This window comes from Paroedura picta, chromosome 7, assembly GCF_049243985.1.
Source record: "Paroedura picta isolate Pp20150507F chromosome 7, Ppicta_v3.0, whole genome shotgun sequence".
Classification (NCBI taxonomy): Eukaryota; Metazoa; Chordata; class Lepidosauria; order Squamata; family Gekkonidae; genus Paroedura; species Paroedura picta.
In genome coordinates, this window is record NC_135375.1 from 36,226,108 (window position 1) to 36,246,840 (window position 20,733).

Sequence of the window (20,733 nt, forward strand, 5' to 3'; positions counted from 1 at the left end):
TGCAGGAGCTTCTTCAGTTCTGCAGGACCTGCAAGATGGAGCTCTTCTGTCAGGTGTTTGGTTGAGGCCCCTTTCTGGGGCCTTTGTCATCCTCAACATCCTGTCCTTACATTTCTCTGGGCATTCTGTGGCAGTAATATGGCATCTTGGAAAGTGGATGAGGTTGGAGGGTGAGATGGGGTGAGAGGGGAGTTTTATTGTCTGTTTTTATTGTTTAATTTTGTTGTGAGCTGCTGCAGCATAAAAGCCAAAGAAATAAAAATACATTCAGTGTAGTTATTCATGAAAGTTAGGCCGGTTAAGGCCCATAAACAGTATTTTTGTAAGGAAATATTTTGAATAAACGTATTCTTCATTTAGTTTTAGTAAAGTCAATATGTATAAACTTAAAGAAGAGACCCTTACTTATATGTTTTGTTAATAGATATCGCATATTATCAGGGAAATACGCCAGTTTCAGCAGACATCGTATCGCATAGAACATCAACAAAAGGTACACTATTCGGCCTTGTCTCCTTTGTGACACACACATTAAGTTTCCCAATTGTGCTGTTGATGTATATCGGTGTAACATCGCATTTACCACCTATGAGAAAAAAGTGGTTTGTGGTTCAAAGTTAAATCTTATTCTGAGCAGGAATTCAAGACAGGTATAACAAGAACTCTCATCCAAGTGTCCCCAAGAGGGTCCCAAATGTAATTAACTATGAATCAAACTTATTAGTAGGGGTTTCCGACTTGTGCGTTGTTATGGCTTCTGTGCAGCCCCACATAAGATCTAACAAGCTTCACGAGATCTTTCTAGAGCCTAAGAGTGCTCCATCCCATTCCTGCTATTGCTTTTTCTCACCCAAAGGCTCATGTGATGGGAGTAGAGCAAACACTCTTCCCTCAGTTCTTCTTCTGCCACCATGAGGAGAGCATGTGCCAATACTTTGTCCATATATTTTTACATTTTTCATTGTGATTAAGTTGTCTTTCATGGTGTTGTTAATAAATGTGAAGATTGTGGGGCTAAGATGGCCCAGAACAACAACCATAAATCCTGTCTGCTTTTTCTGGGCAAGTGACACAATACAACATCATGTCAGCACCTCACACCTAAGGCGAGATTGGGTAAAGCTGCCAGGTTAAAGGCTGCCCCCTGGAAGAAGGTTTTGGGTGCCCAAGAATCTAATATGGGAAAACAGATTCAAAATGAAAAAAGACCAAATGCTGCTTCAATAGCCTCGACACCAACTTCATCAACTGTGGTTTTGACCATCATGCCAGTGCCCACCCATTCTGCATCAGAAGTGCTTTGGAAGAAGTCAAAGAATAAAGCTAACCATCGAGACAATCCATCAAGATGGCACTGACATTAAAACCACTGACATTCAAAATGTCAGTCTTTTTGACACCCATCTACCCATGTATTGGGGTGGCAGTCAAGTCATCATCAAGAGGTTCAGTTTCAGGCTTACCTCAGAGCTGACCTTTGACTCCAAATATTCCTTCCTCGACACTGACTTGGCACCAAGTCTGAGCCATTTGTTGGATCCATTCTTTCATTACTCCTAGACACTAGAAAGAACTTCTGAAGCTTGTTAGCTGCGACTGCAGTCCCCCACGTGTGCCACTTGAACAACGGTTACGGGTAAGGTCAATTTCATTTTACATTTGCTGGCAACTCAAAGATATTTAAACAGTATAGGTAATAATGATGATATCCTTCGGCTGACTGGATTGTGTTCACAAAACAAATAGCGTCGTATTCACTCTGAAACGCACAGCCATATTCACAATTACCATCAACCTAAAGTGCTACATTTGCTTCTACCCCTGCCATGAGACCTGCACCTCAGAGAGGCTAACAGCTTACCCATTCCTCTGGTGGCCGCAGTTTCAAGGTGTAAACAATCTGCCAATTACAAGCCTGCTGCCCCTAGTGAGGGCCAAGCCCTCTTTCCTGAAATGTATTGCAGGCGCCACATCATGGAATAGTACTCAGAAAGCCTGCAGTTGGCATAACATAGAGCCACATGTGGCTTCCAAGTAACTGGGTGTGTATCATGTATTTATAAGACTGTAAAATTCCCCATTGCCAGTGAGGCTTAAAAAAAACTACTCTCCTTGATTAATTAGAATTGCCAAAAGAATACAGTCTGGGCTACTGAAATTGTTTCAAAAACAGAGAGCACGAACTCTCGAATACCTCTAAAAGGAATCTACCTTATGGACAGCTCTGCTAGAATAGATATAGACAAATGGGATGTATGTCAAATCTCATCCTCTTCCCTTCCTCATGCATAGGATTTCCCCTTTTTCTCTACTTTCTTGCTGAGGCGCCTCTATATCTGATTTGTTGATCTGTGGCTGTTCCATCGTGTCATGTTATTATATGTTTTAATGTCCAGGGACTTGATAGATGAGACAAAATCACCTACTTATATTTTAGTTCTGTAATGAAACACAAGAGGTGTTTTTGAAAGTTCAAAATAAGCAAAATATACTATTTAACATGGAGGGGGAAAGTCAGGTGAATCGGGTAGGATATATAATGTGAACCAATAATAACTTTGTAATAAGTAACTTTGTAATCACACTAAATCCAGATAATCTGTTGCCAACAAATATATGTTGTTGCTTTTCAACGAGATCCTTGAAACTTTGATTGGGGCTTTATTTTCATTGTCTTCTTAAACACTCAGACAAGTTCCCCAAATCCTTCTTTACACACAGACCAGGTATTCCTCCTTATTTTAGAGCTATCAACTTCTTTGTTTAGAAGCTTTGCCCCTAATTGGCTTGAATGAGAATCCGCTGTGATCTGCTGACTCCCTTAGCCCTTTCCCAGTCCTCAGTCAGAGCTAGTCTCTTCTTCAACTTTAAGTTTCCATACTTTCTTAACTGATGCTCTTCACAAAATTCCATTTGAACAGCCTGCCACTCAAAGGTTCTCAGACTTTATTAGAACATTAACCCTTGACAGTCCATCACAGAATGTTACCCAAATTGGTATATGTGTTGGATTCATAATATGTAATATGTCTGGAGGCTGTAAGACCAAACGAGGTCACAATGGCAGTTATTTTGGGACCAAACATTCTAATGATACAGCACTTTAATTAAGAAGCAAAAACAAGACACACAGAGAGAATCTCACATCAAACAGTCTTTATTCCCCTAACAAGATACAAGGCTAGCAAGCTGAAGTACTATGAGGAGGGGAACATAAAACAATATTGCAACACAGTATTGTAATGCTGCCCTTGGTTGTAGCATAATTGAGTTGAATGGGAATCTGTGAAATAAAAAGCCCCCAAGACATATCTAAGGGGGCCATTATTGCTGCGGGGGAGGAACGCCAACAGGGACCTGGCTGGTGGGAGAGATCTCTCAGTCCTGGAGTCCTCTGAGCAGTGTGTGTGTGTGTTGGAATGGCAACAGGGGGTGTGGCTGAACCAGGCGTCTGTTAAACGGATGGCCTGACATTGCTTGGCCTCTTTCCCCCCTTCAGGGCACCCAGAGATACAATGCTTGGTGGGAGGAGCCATTTTCCTGGCCCAACCACTTTACGATGTCAGGGAAGGAAAAAAAATGTTGCCTAGTCTTGAAGAGAAGAGTCTACTGCAGTAAGAGTCTACTTCCAGGGCAGAAGTAAGAGAAGCTGGTTTGTGTCAGATAAATCTCAGGAAGGAGGAAAAATCCAAAACCTACTATGAAGTTGGGGATCCAAGGTAAATGGTTCAGTGATTCAGCAAAGAACACAAAATTCAGGAAATAAGCCCAACCACAAAATTGGGTAAGGAAGCTTTAGTCCAGAGCTAGCTATGAAGTTGGATAGTCTCAAGATATGCTATTGAGTTCGGAAGCATGAGGTTCTGGAGTATTAACATCTAATTGGACAATGGGATGATTTACGTACTGTGATTGCATTCTCAGGGCAGGGGACATGCTCAGGCTGGTCTACACAGGCTAAGAAGTGGCTTGATGACATTTCCCATGGCTTGATATTGAATTATTTGAGTAGGCTGAGTAGTGAGAAGGACTCTGTAGCCTCAGGTTACTGTCTAGCAAATTTGAGTCAATTATTCCTGGCTCTGAGGGAATTTGTAGAGGCTGAGGTCAAAAAGACCTTTAATAAGTGTTCTTTGGAATATTCCAGCAGGTGGGTTGCTCCCATATGAGGGCATCCAGAAATAATTACTGCTCATTCAATAGCCCCCATCTTCATATGCAATAGGATTCGTTTTTTTTTCCTGTCCCCTGCTAAACAGCTTTATTTTTTATTTATTAATTATTTATTTCCTTCATTGATCCCCTACATTTCTTACCTGGAGAGACCCAAGGCAGCTTACATGGTTTTCCTCCCTTCCATTTTATCCTTACAACAATCACTGGTTGGCCCATGCTTACAAAGAGTGGGGATTTGAATCTAGGTTATGCAGTGCCTAGTCTAACGATTACAACAGACTGGCTCTCAGCCTTCCCTTTTCCCTTTCCCAGGGAAAAGCAGGTCTCTTGGGTGAGTTGTGTGGTAGCCACAATCAGCCTCAGCTCAGCCTTGGTGAGTTGTATAAATTTTATTGCAGTAAATCACTCAAGTGATTCATGCAGTGCTTGCTGTTGCATAACAGCACTCACCCAAGTGGTAATGTGGATGAGTTGACCAAGTTTTGTGGTAGCAAATTGCCTAGTGGTTGAGTATCACTTCTAAGGTGGCAGAAGGGAGAAGGCAAGGCCAGAAAGGGCCCTACCCACCCCACTTTGTCTTTTACTGACAGAAATCAAGGTGTGAAGGTTTCTAATACTGTTGTGGTTTTCTAGTAACCTCCACAACCACTACTGAGATAGGTCATTCATTTCTTAAATCTACAGGTGTTGTTTTCGCTATTGGAGGGGTTGTATTAATTTTTAGTGTATTAATTTTTAGATTTCAGAATTTTATGAACATTTGAGGTCTTTTCAGATTTTTAGAAATTCTGTCTTATCTGTTCATAGTATTTATCTATGGGTTTAAGAATAAAAATCTCTGGCCATGTTGAGAATTAGATGTAACAAGGAAGAATCTTCAAGGACTTGTGTGGGTATCTTATTTTCCTCTCCCTTGCGGTTTCTGCTTTCCCTTCACTGAAAGCTGCCATACCCCCTCCTTTTTCTGCTCTGCTTGTTTACTTTTTATTTATGTTATTTCCAACATTTCATCCCCACTTTAAAAGACATTGGATGCTGGGGCAGCATTCTCATAGGTTCAGGGATGAAACAGCTACTGGATGTTTTCCCCTTCAAGGGCAGGGCCTCTTCCTGTTCTCTGCAGTTACTTCTAGACATTTTCTGATAAAAGTTTTCACATCTTCAGAGAACACTTTTATTGGCATGTTGTTTTTAGCGTAAAACCTTGTTTGAATATTAAAGGATAAAATGTCTCTTTTACCTGGCTTGCAGTGCAGTTCAATTCTAAAAATGATATTTCTGTATTATATAGTAGTTGTTTCCTATTCTTCTATTTTCAGGTCACTCAGTACTTACTTGACAAGAGTCTCATCATAGATGAAGATACTTTGTATGAGCTATCCCTAACAATTGAACCCAGATTACCTGCTTGAAGAGTCTGTGTTGTCCTTCAGCCTATGGAGAACTTTAGTGTAATGGAACCATTGTGCATGGCATGCCCCTACAGAATGCAAGGGGAGAAAGCTGAGAAGAATTCAAGTTCCCTTTTCCATTAAGGGACTCAGAGCCTCACAGAGATTCCTTTCCAGGCAAGGAAAAGCAGCAGGTGTAGAAAGACAAAATGCCAGAAACATGGGTTAAATTATCGTTGCTTTGCATAGGTAATATTTCATTTAAAAGGGACAGTGGAGCTAATGAAGGATAAAATAATTATCTGGGTAATACTGATTGAGGCAATGAGGGGGGACAAAAGGAAATGTAAGTACTGTGTTCCATTGTACTTCAGTAAATGGAAAATGACTGTGTGAAACAGATGTACATTGAGCATGCAAACATCTAAGGCTTTGACCCATCTGCATTCCATTATATACATTGTAAACAATAGGCATTTAAGGACAATATACTACTCTGTAATGACAAAAAGACAACATTTAGCAATTTCATTTCAACTGCATCTATTCATTTTAATTTAATTTCCCTTCCCCCCAAAATGGTAGAGGGGAAAAACAGTATTACATATTAAAAGCCAGTTTAATACTGTAAATACACTTCTTCTCTAAAAACATACTGAGGAAGTCTAGATGTGCAGATTTTTAACACTGCAGTCCTAACACCCTTGAATTCAATAGACATAGAAAGACTTCATTTAGCAAAAGCCCTCTCATAGATGAGTTGCCTAGATACTTTACACTTTATTTTTGCTGGTGCAACTCTCATTATGTAACCCAGTGTTGACCGGGGGGGGGGGGGAGGCAACTCCAGGTTGGGAAAAACCTGGAGATTTTGGAGGTGGAGCCTGGGGAGGGGAGGGACATCAATGGGACGTAATGCCACAGCCCACCTTCCAAACTGGCCATTTTCTCCAGGAGAACTGATTTCTATCACCTGAAGATCCCTTGTAATAGCAGGACTCTCCAGTCACCACCTGGAGGTTCACAGTGTTATACAGAACTCATGTGGTTTCAGCTTATTTGGTCAAGCTTTCTTGATTCACTTTATGAAAGACATCTCCAAGTAAATATACTGGAATGTTGATTGAGCTTCCCCTCTATCAAAGCAAATTACAAAGCCTTTACAGATGGGGAAGAGCGCTATATGTGCCCCATAGATCCAGTGTCCAAAAGGAATAGATAGGCCAGGGTGATACTATGAATTAGTTCACTTCCTATTAGATTCTCATGTACTTTACAGCTGGGTTTGAATATTTATAATGCAGTCCTAGTATTTATACTCAGAATAAGTTCTATTGAGATCAGTGGGACTTGTATGCTTCAGATTGCAGCGCCACAGTTTGTCAACAGGATTATGCTACTAAACCAATAATGTATATCATGACCATTACTCATTTCTCTGTGCATTTAGAGTCTCACATATCAGTGTGCTAAACTGTAATGAAAATATTTATCTACTGTATTGATATGTTGCCATAAATATAACTGAATCTAACCATGTGCTGTAACCCTGTAGCCAGGCATGGGTTCTGTGGCTCTGATGTGCAAATGGAACTCTGCATGTAATGGGACCTGCCCATTCTCTTGGAATGCCTGTGAAGAGACTGAGTGCATGCTTGATCTGAGTTGTTCACACACACTCAAATGTTGTGGAGTTTTAGGCTGCAATTTGTGGTCATGTAGATTTTGCTGTTATAACTTTGTTGAGATGGGCACTCTATAAATCACAATCTTGCAGCAGTAATTCAGAACACAGAAAGAGCAGATACATACATTTTAAAATAAGAATTATATTGTTTATAAAGTAGTAGATGGTCAGCCCTACGTTTAAAATTTATTTCTTCCCCTTTTTAAAAATATGAAAGGCAACATAATCCACCTCTCTGCTCCCTGTATTTCAGTGAATATACCATTGCCTCTAAGGTCACTGGCCATAAATGCTTCACTTTTAAAAAGCTTCCATCACTGTGTGATCTAGATCAGATCCTTCTATTAAAAGTATGGATGGTGCTTCCTGTGGTTTCCTTCATAAAGCACTTCCTCCTGAAGTTGCATGGAAAAGGAACACGAGTACACAATGCAGACATTATATGTAAACCGGAAAAGTGTCCTTTCTTTTCCATTGACTGTCAGCCAGTTGACAAAACAGGACTAAAAATATTTACCTCCCTTAAACCCTGTCAGGAAAACTGTGACTTAGCATATTTGAGCTGTTTCTTACCAAAGTCACTAAGCTGCTAACTCCTATCAATAGACGATAAATAGATCTGCCTGTTGTCTTATTGTGTTGTCTTTATTTGCACTTTAATTATATTGCGCAAGCATGACACCAACCCAGACAAAAGCTGACTAGTGAATTCTGTGTTTTGTCTAACTATAAATTCCTGCATTTATAAATTGTATCTGTTCAGTAGAAAGAATAATCGTTATCTACATTCATTCTGCACATGTTGGATAATGCGCTTTCAGTGTGCTTTTGCAGCTGCTTTTTCCTGTGCGGAAAATCTACTTCTAAGATCTTTTAAAGTTCAATATCCAACAAATGTGAAATGTTACATATTGATGGCCATTTTTATGAATAATTGCATGACTAAACATCAAAAGTCCTCAGTAAGTTTTGAAAAAATGAGAGAATTCCAAAGGCATGTTTTAATGGTTTTGGTAAATGATTGTGCTAGAAATGATTATGAACAACACTATTATATTTTCCCCCAAGCTGCTTGTTCTTTTTATTGATGACCAGCAAGAAAATCTGACTGCATCCTGATGCATGATAACTGAAGCATGGATTACTTGGACCAAACAGTTAATTTATTGCAAATGTTATGTGTGTTTATATTATTTAAGAAAAGTACACTGACTGCAATGATAATACCTTTTTGTTTGTAAATTTGTGTGTTCTATTCCAGTACCATTAATCTGCCTCAACAAATATAAGAGGTCCTTTCATGTGCATGATTTGTGACGTATAGTGGTTGCTTATTTTAAATGTCATTTACTTGTATTTTATTTTATAATATTGACTTCGTAATTAGGGGGACCTTTGCCATTCCTGTTACATTAGTACAGCAGAATATGCAACTATCTGTTTCATCCCATTGTTACATAACTTTCATTCAAATATAAGCTAGCCATAAAGATGGGGTGTTCTTGTCAATATTCCAATCTCTTAGTTTCAAAATCTTTAACAAACAGTGAGTTAATTGTTCTCATCTCAACCTGGCGGCAGCAATCTGGACACATGCTTTTGCACACATTTCTTCTGTGGAATTGGTGTGAATTAGAGCTGCAAAGCTGAAAAAGTCTGGCACTAGCTACTGAACTGGTAAGCAGCCACCATTGCAGTGCTTTGCAGAAGGGTATAGTCTGCTATGATAGTTCTGAAAATTTCATCATGGTTGATGATTTTTATTCATTTAATCATTTCTTTTTGCTATGCAGCACCTCCCATAAATCACATCCCTTGGGATATACTGTGCAAAGTGGGTTTGTGAAGTATCTGTGCCATTGCTAATAATTAGCAAGAGAATCCCTATCGTGCTTGTTCCACTATGTGAACTTTTAAAACATTTTCTGTGTCTGAGTCTTTTGCAGTACTATTTTAACCTTGCAAAGTTAGGAATTCCAAACAGGCCAACCTGGCAGATTTCATTAACTTCAATCCCTTTCAGAGTTAGATTTACTGAAAACCAACTATGAACTGATGGGATTAAGTATCGTTGTTGGACTGTGGCCTTCATGTGTGTGAGCTTCCTGAATTTTACATTATTGATAGCTTTATCACCTGCCCCCCTAGTATTTTACTTTTGGTTAATCAGCTGTATCCTTCAACTAATAAAATAATAGATTATAGGTTGGTTTTAAAGGTCCCTTTCTGCTCATTGAAGGATTCTTTTATTCAGAAAACATTCCTACTTCCTTGGTCCTACTGTGAATAGCCAAGATATTTTGTTACCCCCAAGCACTGAGATCAGCTACCAGCAGTGCTAGTGAGGCTTCGCTTGTAACTCGCCAGAAACAGCGAGGAGCAGGCCTAGTAACACAGGTACTCGCTTCCTTGCCCTTCCAGGAAGCAGCAACTGGTATCAGGAAGCAAGCCATACCCCTGTGGTGCCAGGGGTGTACCCCTTATTGTGCTGCTGGTTTGTCAGAGAATTAGCCCTGTGAGCAGAAGGGCACCTTTAAAGCACTGTTGAATATATTGGGCCACTTCCTAATATTGCACAACCAGGTGGCTTTGACATGTATTGTGATAACCTTTTAACATGCTATGAATTTGTATTGTTCGTAAGGCTTACTACATGGGGCAATGTGCCATTATGCAAATTAAACATTTTCTTCTCCAGAATTCCTGTCCATTTTGGTCATTTGTTTTATTTAAAAAAACTGGATGGCATGAGTTTAACTTTACTCTGCAGTGTGTTTATTCCAAATAAAAAGCAATATAACGTTGTAGAGAATATTTTTGCCATCAGATACTTCCTTTGGTTTGTAGCTGGTATATCCTGTTAACATCAGAAGTCATCCTGATATGTCCATAACTTTTAAAACAAAATGTAGATATCTGAGTTATTCTGGTAAATTGGACATTAATCTCAAGAGAAATTTTTATAGAAGGTTTATGTAATTCAATAAGATTCACCCATGTACAAGTTGCTGAGAGACGGCAGTCTTCTGCTACTTTCCCTATAACATATGATTAGTGCTATTAAATATATTTTAAGGTGGGTAGCTATGCTGGTCTGCAGTAGAAGAGTTTGATCTGAGTTCCATAGCACCTTAAAGACCAACAAGAGTTAGTAAAGGTAAAGGTATCCCCTGTGCAAGCACCGAGTCATGTCTGACCCTTGGGGTGACACCTTCTAGTGTTTTCTTGGCAGACTCAATATGGGGTGGTTTGCCATTCCCTTCTCCAGTCATTACCGTTTACCCCCCAGCAAGCTGGGGACTCAATTTACCGACCTCAGAAGAATGGAAGGCTGAGTCAACCTTGAGCCGGCTGCTGGGATCCAACTCCCAGCCTCATGGGCAGAGCTTTCAGACTGCATGTCTGCTGCCTTACCACTCTGCGCCACAAGAGGCCCTCTTTTCAAAGTTGCCTTTATCAGATATATATCATTAGGTGCTACTGGAATCTAGGCAGCAACCATATTATGATTATCAGGCTCCTAGAAGGATTGTTTTAATTTTCCAGAAATAGAGAAACATAATTCATTTCATTAAAACTTTTGTTGTTGAACTGAATTTTTTGATTAAGCATATATAAACAGGGGAAGGCTTTTATTTGTTAGATTCTGGGTTCTTTGGTTGCACCTACCTCTGGTTTGTGGGCTCTATCTGGGTGGATTAAAAGGTGGGCTAAAAATGTTTCAAGTAAATATATGAGGAATACAACTTACGGAATATAATTTTATCATCACAAACATTGAAAATAAAAAGGCATTGAAAGTTTCAACCTTTTGTACAGTTACATCGTAAAAGTTTACCTTGCTCTTAGTGTAGATATTTCTTGATATACAACTGAATTGTGTTTTGCTGGAGCTTGGGCTCTTAGGTGGTTTTCATTGTGTAAGCCAGTGGGCTACAGATCTTGAAATAATTGTCCTTTGTCCTGACATTAGTAACTTACAGAGCAGGCACCTGAACTTTCCCCATGGGGAAATTTCTTTGCAAGGTTTCTGGTTTTCCAAGGCCCAAACGCAGCCTTCTAAGTCCGGTAAAATAGTTATTTTTAGGATTTTACTGTTAGAAATGAGTTTGGTATGAATTAAACAACATTACAGCCCTGTGATGGTGGAGACATTCAACTTGTCATAGCTCACAATTATGCTACCATAACTTACTCATTTGCTACCAACAGTGGATGATATTGCAAAAACCCATACAGTAGGCTCAAGCACTGGATTTATATTGCAAAGCAGGCTGCTTTGGACACCTGATTTCAGAAGAAGCTTTCCATTTCAAATTGGGTGAGTATAATAGTCATTGTTTTGATTTTTCATTTTAGGTTCCAATTGAAAAACACAGCTGTAATTGGATTTAGAAAGGTATATCTGAGCTTAGAATTACACTGGAGGATATTTTTGTGTCCTCAAGGAGACTCTCATGAGATCAAACATTTAGATCTGAGTTGAATGACATGGGATTTGGCCAGTAAAAGATACAGCTGCCCCTTTCTTCCTCTTCCAAATCCCCTCCCCCACTTCCCCTCCTCATATGACCTGTAATTTTGTAACTCACAGCATTAACTGCTGGTTCAGTTCCCACTTCTTGGCTTGTACGCGGCTACAGGACGTGTCTGACTTGAGCTTTCAAGGTCAGTTTAACTTATGTGTGTTTATTCACCATAGACACTGACATCTATAATGGGAAGGTTATTAAAATTGTCCTCAGTGTGTCACAGATTATAGCCCTTGGGGAGATATAATTACTTATTTGCATAAATGCTCAGAAAACTATGATAGTAAAATGTTACCGTTTACTGTGTCACTTTCCAAACAGTGTAACTGAAATAAGCATATTGAAAATATAATCTTTTTCATGCAAATTGTAATAGCATTTTTACAGATAACCTGCAGAGCAACTATTTTTTAAAATGTGAGTACTGTCCATAAATGTCTTACTTTAACTGGAGAGGCTGGAGCATCATGCTACTAATGTTTGCTTTATTGCTATAAAAGAACATTTTTGAGATTTGATCTCTATCTGGAATGATTCTTGCTTGAAGTAATCAGCTTCCTCCAAATCAGCATTTCTGTCAGATAACTATCTAGCCTCTGCTTTGAAATTTCTGAAGGAGAACTCACCGCCTCTTGAGGAAGCCTGTTCCACTGAGGAACGACTCTAACTGTGAGGAACTTCTTACAAATGCTTAGCCAAAAATTCTTTTGAATTAATTTCAACCCATTGGTTCTGGTATGACCCTCTGGGCAACAGAAAATAACTGCTCCATTCTCTATGCGACAGCTGTTCAGGTATTTGAAGATGGTTATCATATCACCTTTTAGTCATTTTTTCTCCAGGCTAAACAGACCAAGATCCCTCAACCGTTCCTCATATGACGGTCTTCAAACCCCTCACCGTCTTCATAGCCCTCCTTGAAGCATAGTCCAGCATCCTGTTCCCAGAAGTCAGATGCTCACTGGACCCTGCACAAGCAGAGCATGAGGGCCATTGCCTCATTATTTGCCCTCATAAGAGATCTCTTCTCCATGATTTTTTACTGTCTTTTAAAGCTTTATTATACACTATGTCCCAAAGACAAGAGTGTTTCTAATTCAATTAAACACTTGGTTTAGCCCCATCGATCTCTAAATCAACCAGTCATATAATAATTATACCCTTCATAACATAAATGTCACTTCCAGATGGTGATGGTACCAGACCAACTCTTCTTCTTCTACCCCATGCTGACTCTTAAGTCATGCAGTTAGAGAAATCGGGATATCTTTGGATACTTAAATCTAGCTGTGAACGGGCAAGAAGATCTTTCTGCATACCTGAAAAAGGCCTTCGGATTGCAGGAAAATGTAAAATATATATTTTAAATTACATTGGGCAGCTTTAAAAAGCTGAACATGAAAAAAGGAGTACCTATAGCTTTAAAAAAACAATTCCCTCAGTGGCCATTGCTAGACAACTTTAGTATTCCAAGATTTTTTGTTTTCTAGTAAAGGGTAGGGGAAGGGGACAAGGGCCTTTCCAAGCCTATAGTTCAGTTATAATTCTGGGGGATTTCCAGATCCTATCTGGAGGTTGGCAGTCCTAGGCCTGGCAGCACCTCATGGGTGACTTTGTACCACTTGACTTGCATGCCCCAGCTGGGCCTGGCTGCTTGTTACTGTTCAACAGCTGCCGCCCTATCAAAGCCAATGTGGTGCAGTGGTCAGAGTAGGGTCTGCAAGACCCAGATTCAGATCCCCATCTTGCTCTGGAAGCTGACTGGTTGATTTTGGACCAGTTACATACTTTCAGCCTGACCTACCACACAGGGTTGGGCTCCAAAGTAGCTTACATTATTCTTTCCTCCTTTGTATCTGCACAACCCAGTGTGGTAGATCAGGCTGAAAGACCTTAGTCTTACTCAGTAGAGACTTCAGGGAAGGGAGGATGGAGATAGAAAGCTGAAGGGCAGGTAAAGGCAGGTTGGCTGTTGGGTAGGAAGGAGATAGGGTTGCCAAATCCAGGTTGCCCAATCTCCCAGAATTTTCCAAACTGGAGCTGGCAACCGTAAGGGGAATAGATCTCTATAATACTCTGAAACAGTATTTATTTCATCTCCATTTATATAAATGGCCACTTTCATCACCGGCATCTTCTTTCCTTCCCTGATAAGAAAACAGAAAAATTAATCAACACATTTAAAAAATCCATGTGCTTTCTGATATTAAGGGAAAAGAACAAGAATGCTGCAAAAACTTGTTGAACGTTGCCTCAATACAATTATTTCTCCTTGAGCAAAGTTCTCTCAAGCATCTTGTGCCTCAGAACTTTCGTTTAACATTTGACCTGCAGTTTATAAATTCCCTGTGCAGAATCTGACACCATGAAAAGATGCAAGCCAAGAGAGCAAGTGTCCTGAATAAGCAGGCTACGATGGGAAGTGATAACACCTACTGAAAGCAGTAAGGGAGTTTTGGTGTATTTAAATGGCAGAATGGTACTTGATGAGGGTTTGGTCTACCTGGAATGTTTATTCGTCACCTGGAATCCCTGTCCCTAACCTAAAATGAATGTGTCAGCAGTGAGGACAGTCAGTTTGTGGGTAGCTAAACATTTCAGTCCCATGTAACATGATATTGGAAACCAATCACATGGTTTAGTATCTGCTCCTAAAACTGATTATGGGGCTTTAACTGAAATTAAATCCAGAAACTGCCTTTGCTATTGTGGTAGCTTTAGCCTCTGTGACCTTACAGGAGAATATGCCTGGTGAATGTGGAACAGCCTTTAAAAGAAATAGACATACATTGCACAGTTGCTGTATGTTCCCCACTATCACAGCCAAGACATGGTCCTATATATGACTCTCCTGTAGATCACGCTTTTAGGTTGGGGAATCCACTTTATGTGATTCCCCAGCTAGCGTTTTAAAATGGAGGATGTAGGTAGTTGTTTGCTGCTTGGATGCTGGATGTTGGCGACATCATGTGAAGCGCCAAAAATGTAGCATCCAGGTAAGCAGTATTTCACTATATTTATAGCAGGTGGAAAGGCCTGCACTTTCTCTGGTTTCAGTCTGTCTGACCTCAAACAGCAGGGGCAACCAAAGCAGGGAGAACAAGGTTGACTGGAGCGAGCCAGTAGATTCATATGTGAGAAGGCAGTCCTTAAGGTATGTTGGTCACAGGTCATATAGGGCTTTAAAGATCAATAACAGCACCTTGAATTGAGTCTGGAAGCAAACTTGAAGACAGTATAGTTCGAACAAGACTGGAGTCATATGATCCCTATGACCCACTCCAACAGGCTCAGATTCATGAGCAATTCCTCCCAGAACACGTGATAACCCTTTGCCCAGGTCAAACCTTCTCCCACACTAGCTGCACCTCTGTTTTGTTAGGATTAAGCTTCAGCGTAATTATTAATACCAACACTGTCCCCAGGCACCCATCCACAATTTCTACAGACTTCTGGGTTGTGCTGGTTGGAGTCTGAATGGTTATCTGCATACTAGTGACAGATCTGGAGACTTCTCCCAGCAGCTTTACATAAAATTTGAAAAGCATGAGGGACAAGATGAAGCCTTGGGGAACCTCAAAGATGAAGGGGCAAAACAGTAGTCCACACCATATTTTGAAACCTACTTTCAAGGTAGAAGCAGAACTATCACAGAATAGTTCCTACCAATTCCAGTCCCAAAAGGTGATCCAGAAGGATACCATGACTGATGGTATCAAAAGCTACCAAATAGTCCAGGAGAATTAACAGGGTTGCACAGTCTCTATCCAAATCCCAACACATGTCATCCACCATGGCCACCAAGGTCATTTCAGTCCCATAACCAGGCCTGAAAACAGGTTGAAATAGATCTAAACAATTTGAAATTCCTGAAGCTGGCCAGAAACTGCTCATTCAATCACCTTGCTCCCAATCTGTTTATACAATTACAGCAGTGGACTTAGTTCAGTCACTAGTTTTATCTTCTCTATAAATTACTTCCACAGACAATCAGACTGTTAGAATAGGCATTCCATGTATACCCTAGGGTTTTCAACCTCCAGGTGGGGCCTGGAGTTCTCCCAGGGCAGCAACTGATCTCTAGACTATAGTCAGCATCACCCTTTGGAGGGGATACTCCATGGCAGGGGCTCATGGGAATTGTAGACCATCAGGAGAGCCACAGTTTTGCCACCCCTGCTCTATGGGATCACATCTCTGTTGATCTCCCTCCTCTTCCCAAACATTACCCTCCCCAGACTGTGAAATCTCTAGAGCCCATTCTGCACACACTGATTAATGAAACTTAACCGTGCTTTTGCAGCTTTTCCTGTGTGGAACAGGACAATCTATTTCTAAAGCACATTGAAAGTGCATTATCCAATGTGTGCATAATGGGCCTAGGAATTTTCCAACCCAAAGTTGGCAACCCTGGAGCCTTGCACAGTAGCTGGTCTGAATTTATCAGATGCTGTATTTTGTCACCATGTGCTTTTGGCACGGATGGCTACCAGTACAAGTGACTTTGAAGGGGTCATTTTCCATCTAGCCTGTGTTAACGGCATGTTAGCTCTCAGGAGAGATGTATTACTTTTCATGAAGAAAAAAATGAATGACTACTCTGTGGTGATTTTATTCATTTTTGCCAGTTTATTCCACATTTTATGTTTATACTTTCCCACATCATTCTAGAAAAACTTCAGAGCAATTTATATTATCAGTAAAAAAACAACTATGGAACCACAATGTAGATATGAAAACACAAGTAGCATTTTAGGGTCTTATTCTAGTCTGAACCTCTTTGAAAATGCTAGGTATAAGTAACTGAGAGGTTCATCTTCTGAGTTTAGTTTGCCATTTATGCTTTGAGATTAACTTATAAAATTCATTGCCACTAAGATATATATTATGCTATATTATCCTATAACCATATAAAAGAGCGATAACCTAACAACATCCACTGAGGGCATCCATTTCTTAAAAATATAGCTGCTTCTATAATTTAGGAGGATTTTAAACCCCACCTCCATGTAATCTGTTTTTGTTCAGGTTTCAAAAAAAATCTGCTTTTCTCCAATCTGTCTTGTCTGTCCATAGCCTCAGACTTTGGATATAAGTATTCAGAGATCAGGTAATATTGAAAATTAGGTATATATTTTTATGTTTACTCTTATATCCCTTTTTATCCCCCCTCCATTCCATACAAGCTTACCTACTATCAGCCCTGGTTGTATTCTCTACCCACTCCTGTCTCCTATGCCTTCTGCCATGCATGTCTTCTGTATGAGAACATTTACTAATTTTAGATGGCAGTTAAAAGCCAGAGTTGATGCAACTGGCACATGGGTGAGGGTGAAGGGAACTTAATTCCTGGCTGTATCAGTTAACATCAGTAAGATTAAGGACACATAAAAAGAGCCATTGAAAAAGGAGCTACATTTCTAGGCAGATAAGCACATGAAATAGAATAATCACTGCAAATAGGATATTCCAAACTAAAAACACCTAGAAGTTGATAGCCAGCTTTTTTCTTATATAGTAACTTTGCATTTTTCTGCATATCAGTTCTCTGGATTTTTCAGTCACACAAAGTATGCCTGGGGGAAAATATGGTAAAGTTACTCAGGAAAGCCTTTACAATATTCAAAACATTAATCCACTCTACTGTAATCTACTCTGTAATGTTCACACACACAAACTAAATTGCTTACTGATGTAATAGCACTAGAGTTTATGACTTTGTGTGCTGTGATCTTCTGCTCTGCCCATGAAAGGTCTTCCAGGAGTAAAAATAATGTGGCCAATCCATCACTCAATCCCTGCTGGTATGAAGTATATGATGACTGTGTCACATTCTGTTACTATAAGGGATATGAAAACAATTTGCCACACAATTCCTCTTATCCAGGACAAATTATCTGAGCTAGCTAAACATGACAGCCTGTCTAAGGTAGTTAATGTTACCTGTTGCTTGATAGAATATCCTGCAGAGACAATACACTGGAAGGGACAATCTTGCAATAGAATGAAGTGCTGTATATGTCATTCAGAAGCAGTCCCAAAAGTTCTATATGCTAGGGTAGTCCACAGAAAACAATTCTTAACCTTTGCAGTTATCTGACTCCTATATTGATTATAAAGCACAAATAGCATAGGACTTCAGAGATTCCTTTGCACTTGATGTTTTCTGGTGCAATTAAAAATTACAGCTGCAGGACTATTTCTGATATTACTTTCTACCGGTTTTGTTTTAAAGCTCATCAAAATGCAGTTGCCTTGCCAAGTCCTACTTGCTTTATCCACATGTGTTAGATGGGGCCTTTTCTTCCCCCATACATTATTTTGGAGCTATGCATAGGAACTCTTGACTTCTAAAATCATGTGAACTACCTTGTAAGGCCCCTGCCTGATCTCTGAGAGCTCCTCTGGCCTGCCATGCCAAGAGCACCTTCCGTCACAGAGGCAGGATGTAAAGTATTTCCATTCTCCCCAGTTCCAAGGCATGCATGATGCAACTGTACCCCCTGCTTTTAAGGGATGCTTCATCACTGCAATATGGGCTATTTCCAGTTGATGTGGATGGTATTAACTCCAATCCATCTATTGAACAAAAAGAGAGCAATGTTCAATCCACCTAGGATGAGCAAAGAGGATAATTTAACTTCCTTTTAAACTCCTGATTCTATGCCAATATTCTAAAAATACCCATCAATTGCCTCATCTTGGAATGTCAGGTGTCATTTCCTGACCTCACCAGATTTAGGCAGCAGTTACCTTCAAACTGCCTTTGTCAAATTCAAACTTTATTTCTTAGACCAATCCTGAATCTAGGAAAGTCAGGTTCCATCCCTAACTATGGAATTTTTGCCCATAAAAGAAGGTGTGCCAGGCTCCATCAGCTACCTGAACGCCCCTGCAAACTGCTTTGCAGGCTCTTTTCCCTCCTTGTTGGACTTCTGCACAGACTCACTATGATTCAAAACTTCTTACACACCTGGGATCAGGTAGTATCACTCTTCAGAACCTCTGCCCTTCATCTTCCCCACCTTCTCAGATTTGCATGTGTGCATGTTTTCATTGGGAGGGAGAGGGTGGGTTTTTTTAGAAATACTGACTTCGTTGTATTTATGATTTTAAAGGGTTTGCAATTTTGATCTATCGCTAGCTGTGTGTAAGTAAATATTTCATTTTGTTTGCATTGGTTGTTATTCTTTTCTTGGAAATATTAGGTGGGAATAAAACCTCTGTATACATGGGCATAAAATCCCTTGTTTATCTGGCTGGAGATTCTGTAATACGCTCTTATCCCCTCTTGGTGTTCAGTTCGAATAAACAATCTGTGGTACATTCCATTGCTCCAGATGCGCGCTAATTTTCCTTTCTGCTCATGCATCACTGGATTCCCTTTTATTACAGTCTGCCTTGTTTTTATTTGCCTCTTTTCAGACCTGATATGTGGCAGTTTTTAGGTTCAAAATATAATACCAACACTGGTCATACTTATGATAAAATGCTATTAAGGCGTTCAGTGGACTCAGTCCCTTTAGAGTTCTCTCCTCTTTCAAAGTAACACAATTTCTTGCTGTAATTGGAAACTGCAGCTGATACAAAATGCTGCAGCTTGGGGTTTTTCTTGGGGGGGGGGGTAGATGAACCTACTCTTATTGCACTAACTCTGCAGCAATCCATTGGTACTTTTCATTTACCAAGTTCTGTTCAAATTTCTTAACCCGCTGCTTTATAAAAGAGAACAGCAAACAGTACAACTGACAGCTGCCCACATATGAGCTTGCTCTGTTGTGGCTCCCAATTAATGGAACAGCTGCCAAGGAGGTCAGGAAGCTCCCCACTCCCCCAACTTCTGTCATTTTGCAAACTGGGTAAAAGATAATTGTTCAGGGGGGCATGTCTATAAAAGGTATAAGGTCTATAAAAGGTATAATGATGTTCCCATGAGGGAATAAGATCATAGTATAATGGAATGGAAGGCAATCTTATAAGGGGAACAGGATTTTTATCTATGCTATAATTTATTTGCATGCATTACCTTACTCTTATTGCATTGTTTTCTACCTTTGGAATCCTACTGTTCATCACATTTTTGCACTGCTGTTCATTTTTGTAATCCTATTGTGTTGTTTGTCTTATATCATTTGATTGCGTCATCTTGTACCATCCGCCTTGAATCTCAGACGGAAAGGTGGGCAACAAATAAAGTAAATTTTCAAAATTATTCATCTCACTGTTTCTGAATAGATTCTTAATAAAGTCTTGTTTTCAAGGGTGGGAGTGGAAGTGTTAACTACTGCTTTTCTCTTTCTTCTTTTAACTATTATTGCAGTTAGAAAATTATGAGAATAAAAAAATAGTGAAAATCACTTTGAATGCAAATCAGAAACTGTAATTAACCTATGCTTCCTTCAGAAAAGGAATTTATTAAGGGCCCATTCATATATGCCTTAGCAATGGAGGATATAGAGGAAGTAATTATAATTAATTGCTAAGTCACAGAAGTGCTCACAGCCATGTCATGCAAGTCCAAGTACAGTTGCAGGAAGAACCTGAAAGAGACTTTCTTACCACTAAATTGTACTAGGATATGGATTTTCAGGATGGATATTGCTAGATTTTTCTTGAGGCATATACTGCTATATTAAGAGCAGTGTGAATCCTGTTTGGTTTCTACTTGCAACAAATTTCATAAAAGAAACCATTTCAATAGCACCCAAAGGTTAGTGTGTGGAAACACTCCAGACTAGTGGAACAATTGCAGCCCTAGCATTGAAAGGGGGGGGGGAGGCTGAGTACCCACTCAAGACTGAGACAACACCATATAACAGGCCACAACTTTATTACATTGCAGCTACAAATGGTTTGGCTTGGAATAGGGAATTGATACCAAAATGCATGGAACTGTTCCATCTGCTACATTGTGTAAACCCCCATCTTTCAGTCCAGCTGCTGAAGG

General features: G+C 39.8%; 2 protein-coding genes across 3 annotated transcripts in view; both read left to right on the forward strand.

Moving 5' to 3' along the window:
- The window catches only part of RASGRF2 (Ras protein specific guanine nucleotide releasing factor 2), a 121,819-nt gene extending 111,761 nt beyond the window's left edge, over positions 1–10,058 (forward strand). For both annotated transcript variants that reach the window (XM_077347481.1, XM_077347480.1), the window contains exons 26-27: positions 425–493; positions 5,496–10,058. In XM_077347481.1, the coding sequence (XP_077203596.1) occupies positions 425–493; positions 5,496–5,588 (162 nt within the window). In that variant the 3' untranslated portion in view covers positions 5,589–10,058. The remainder of the gene's footprint in view (positions 1–424; positions 494–5,495) is intronic.
- Positions 10,059–11,556: 1,498 nt separating this feature from the next.
- Positions 11,557–20,733, forward strand: part of CKMT2 (creatine kinase, mitochondrial 2) — a 40,799-nt gene continuing 31,622 nt past the window's right edge. Inside the window, exon 1 of the mRNA XM_077347493.1 lies at positions 11,557–11,922. Coding sequence (XP_077203608.1) covers positions 11,823–11,922 — 100 coding nt within the window. The 5' untranslated portion in view covers positions 11,557–11,822. The remainder of the gene's footprint in view (positions 11,923–20,733) is intronic.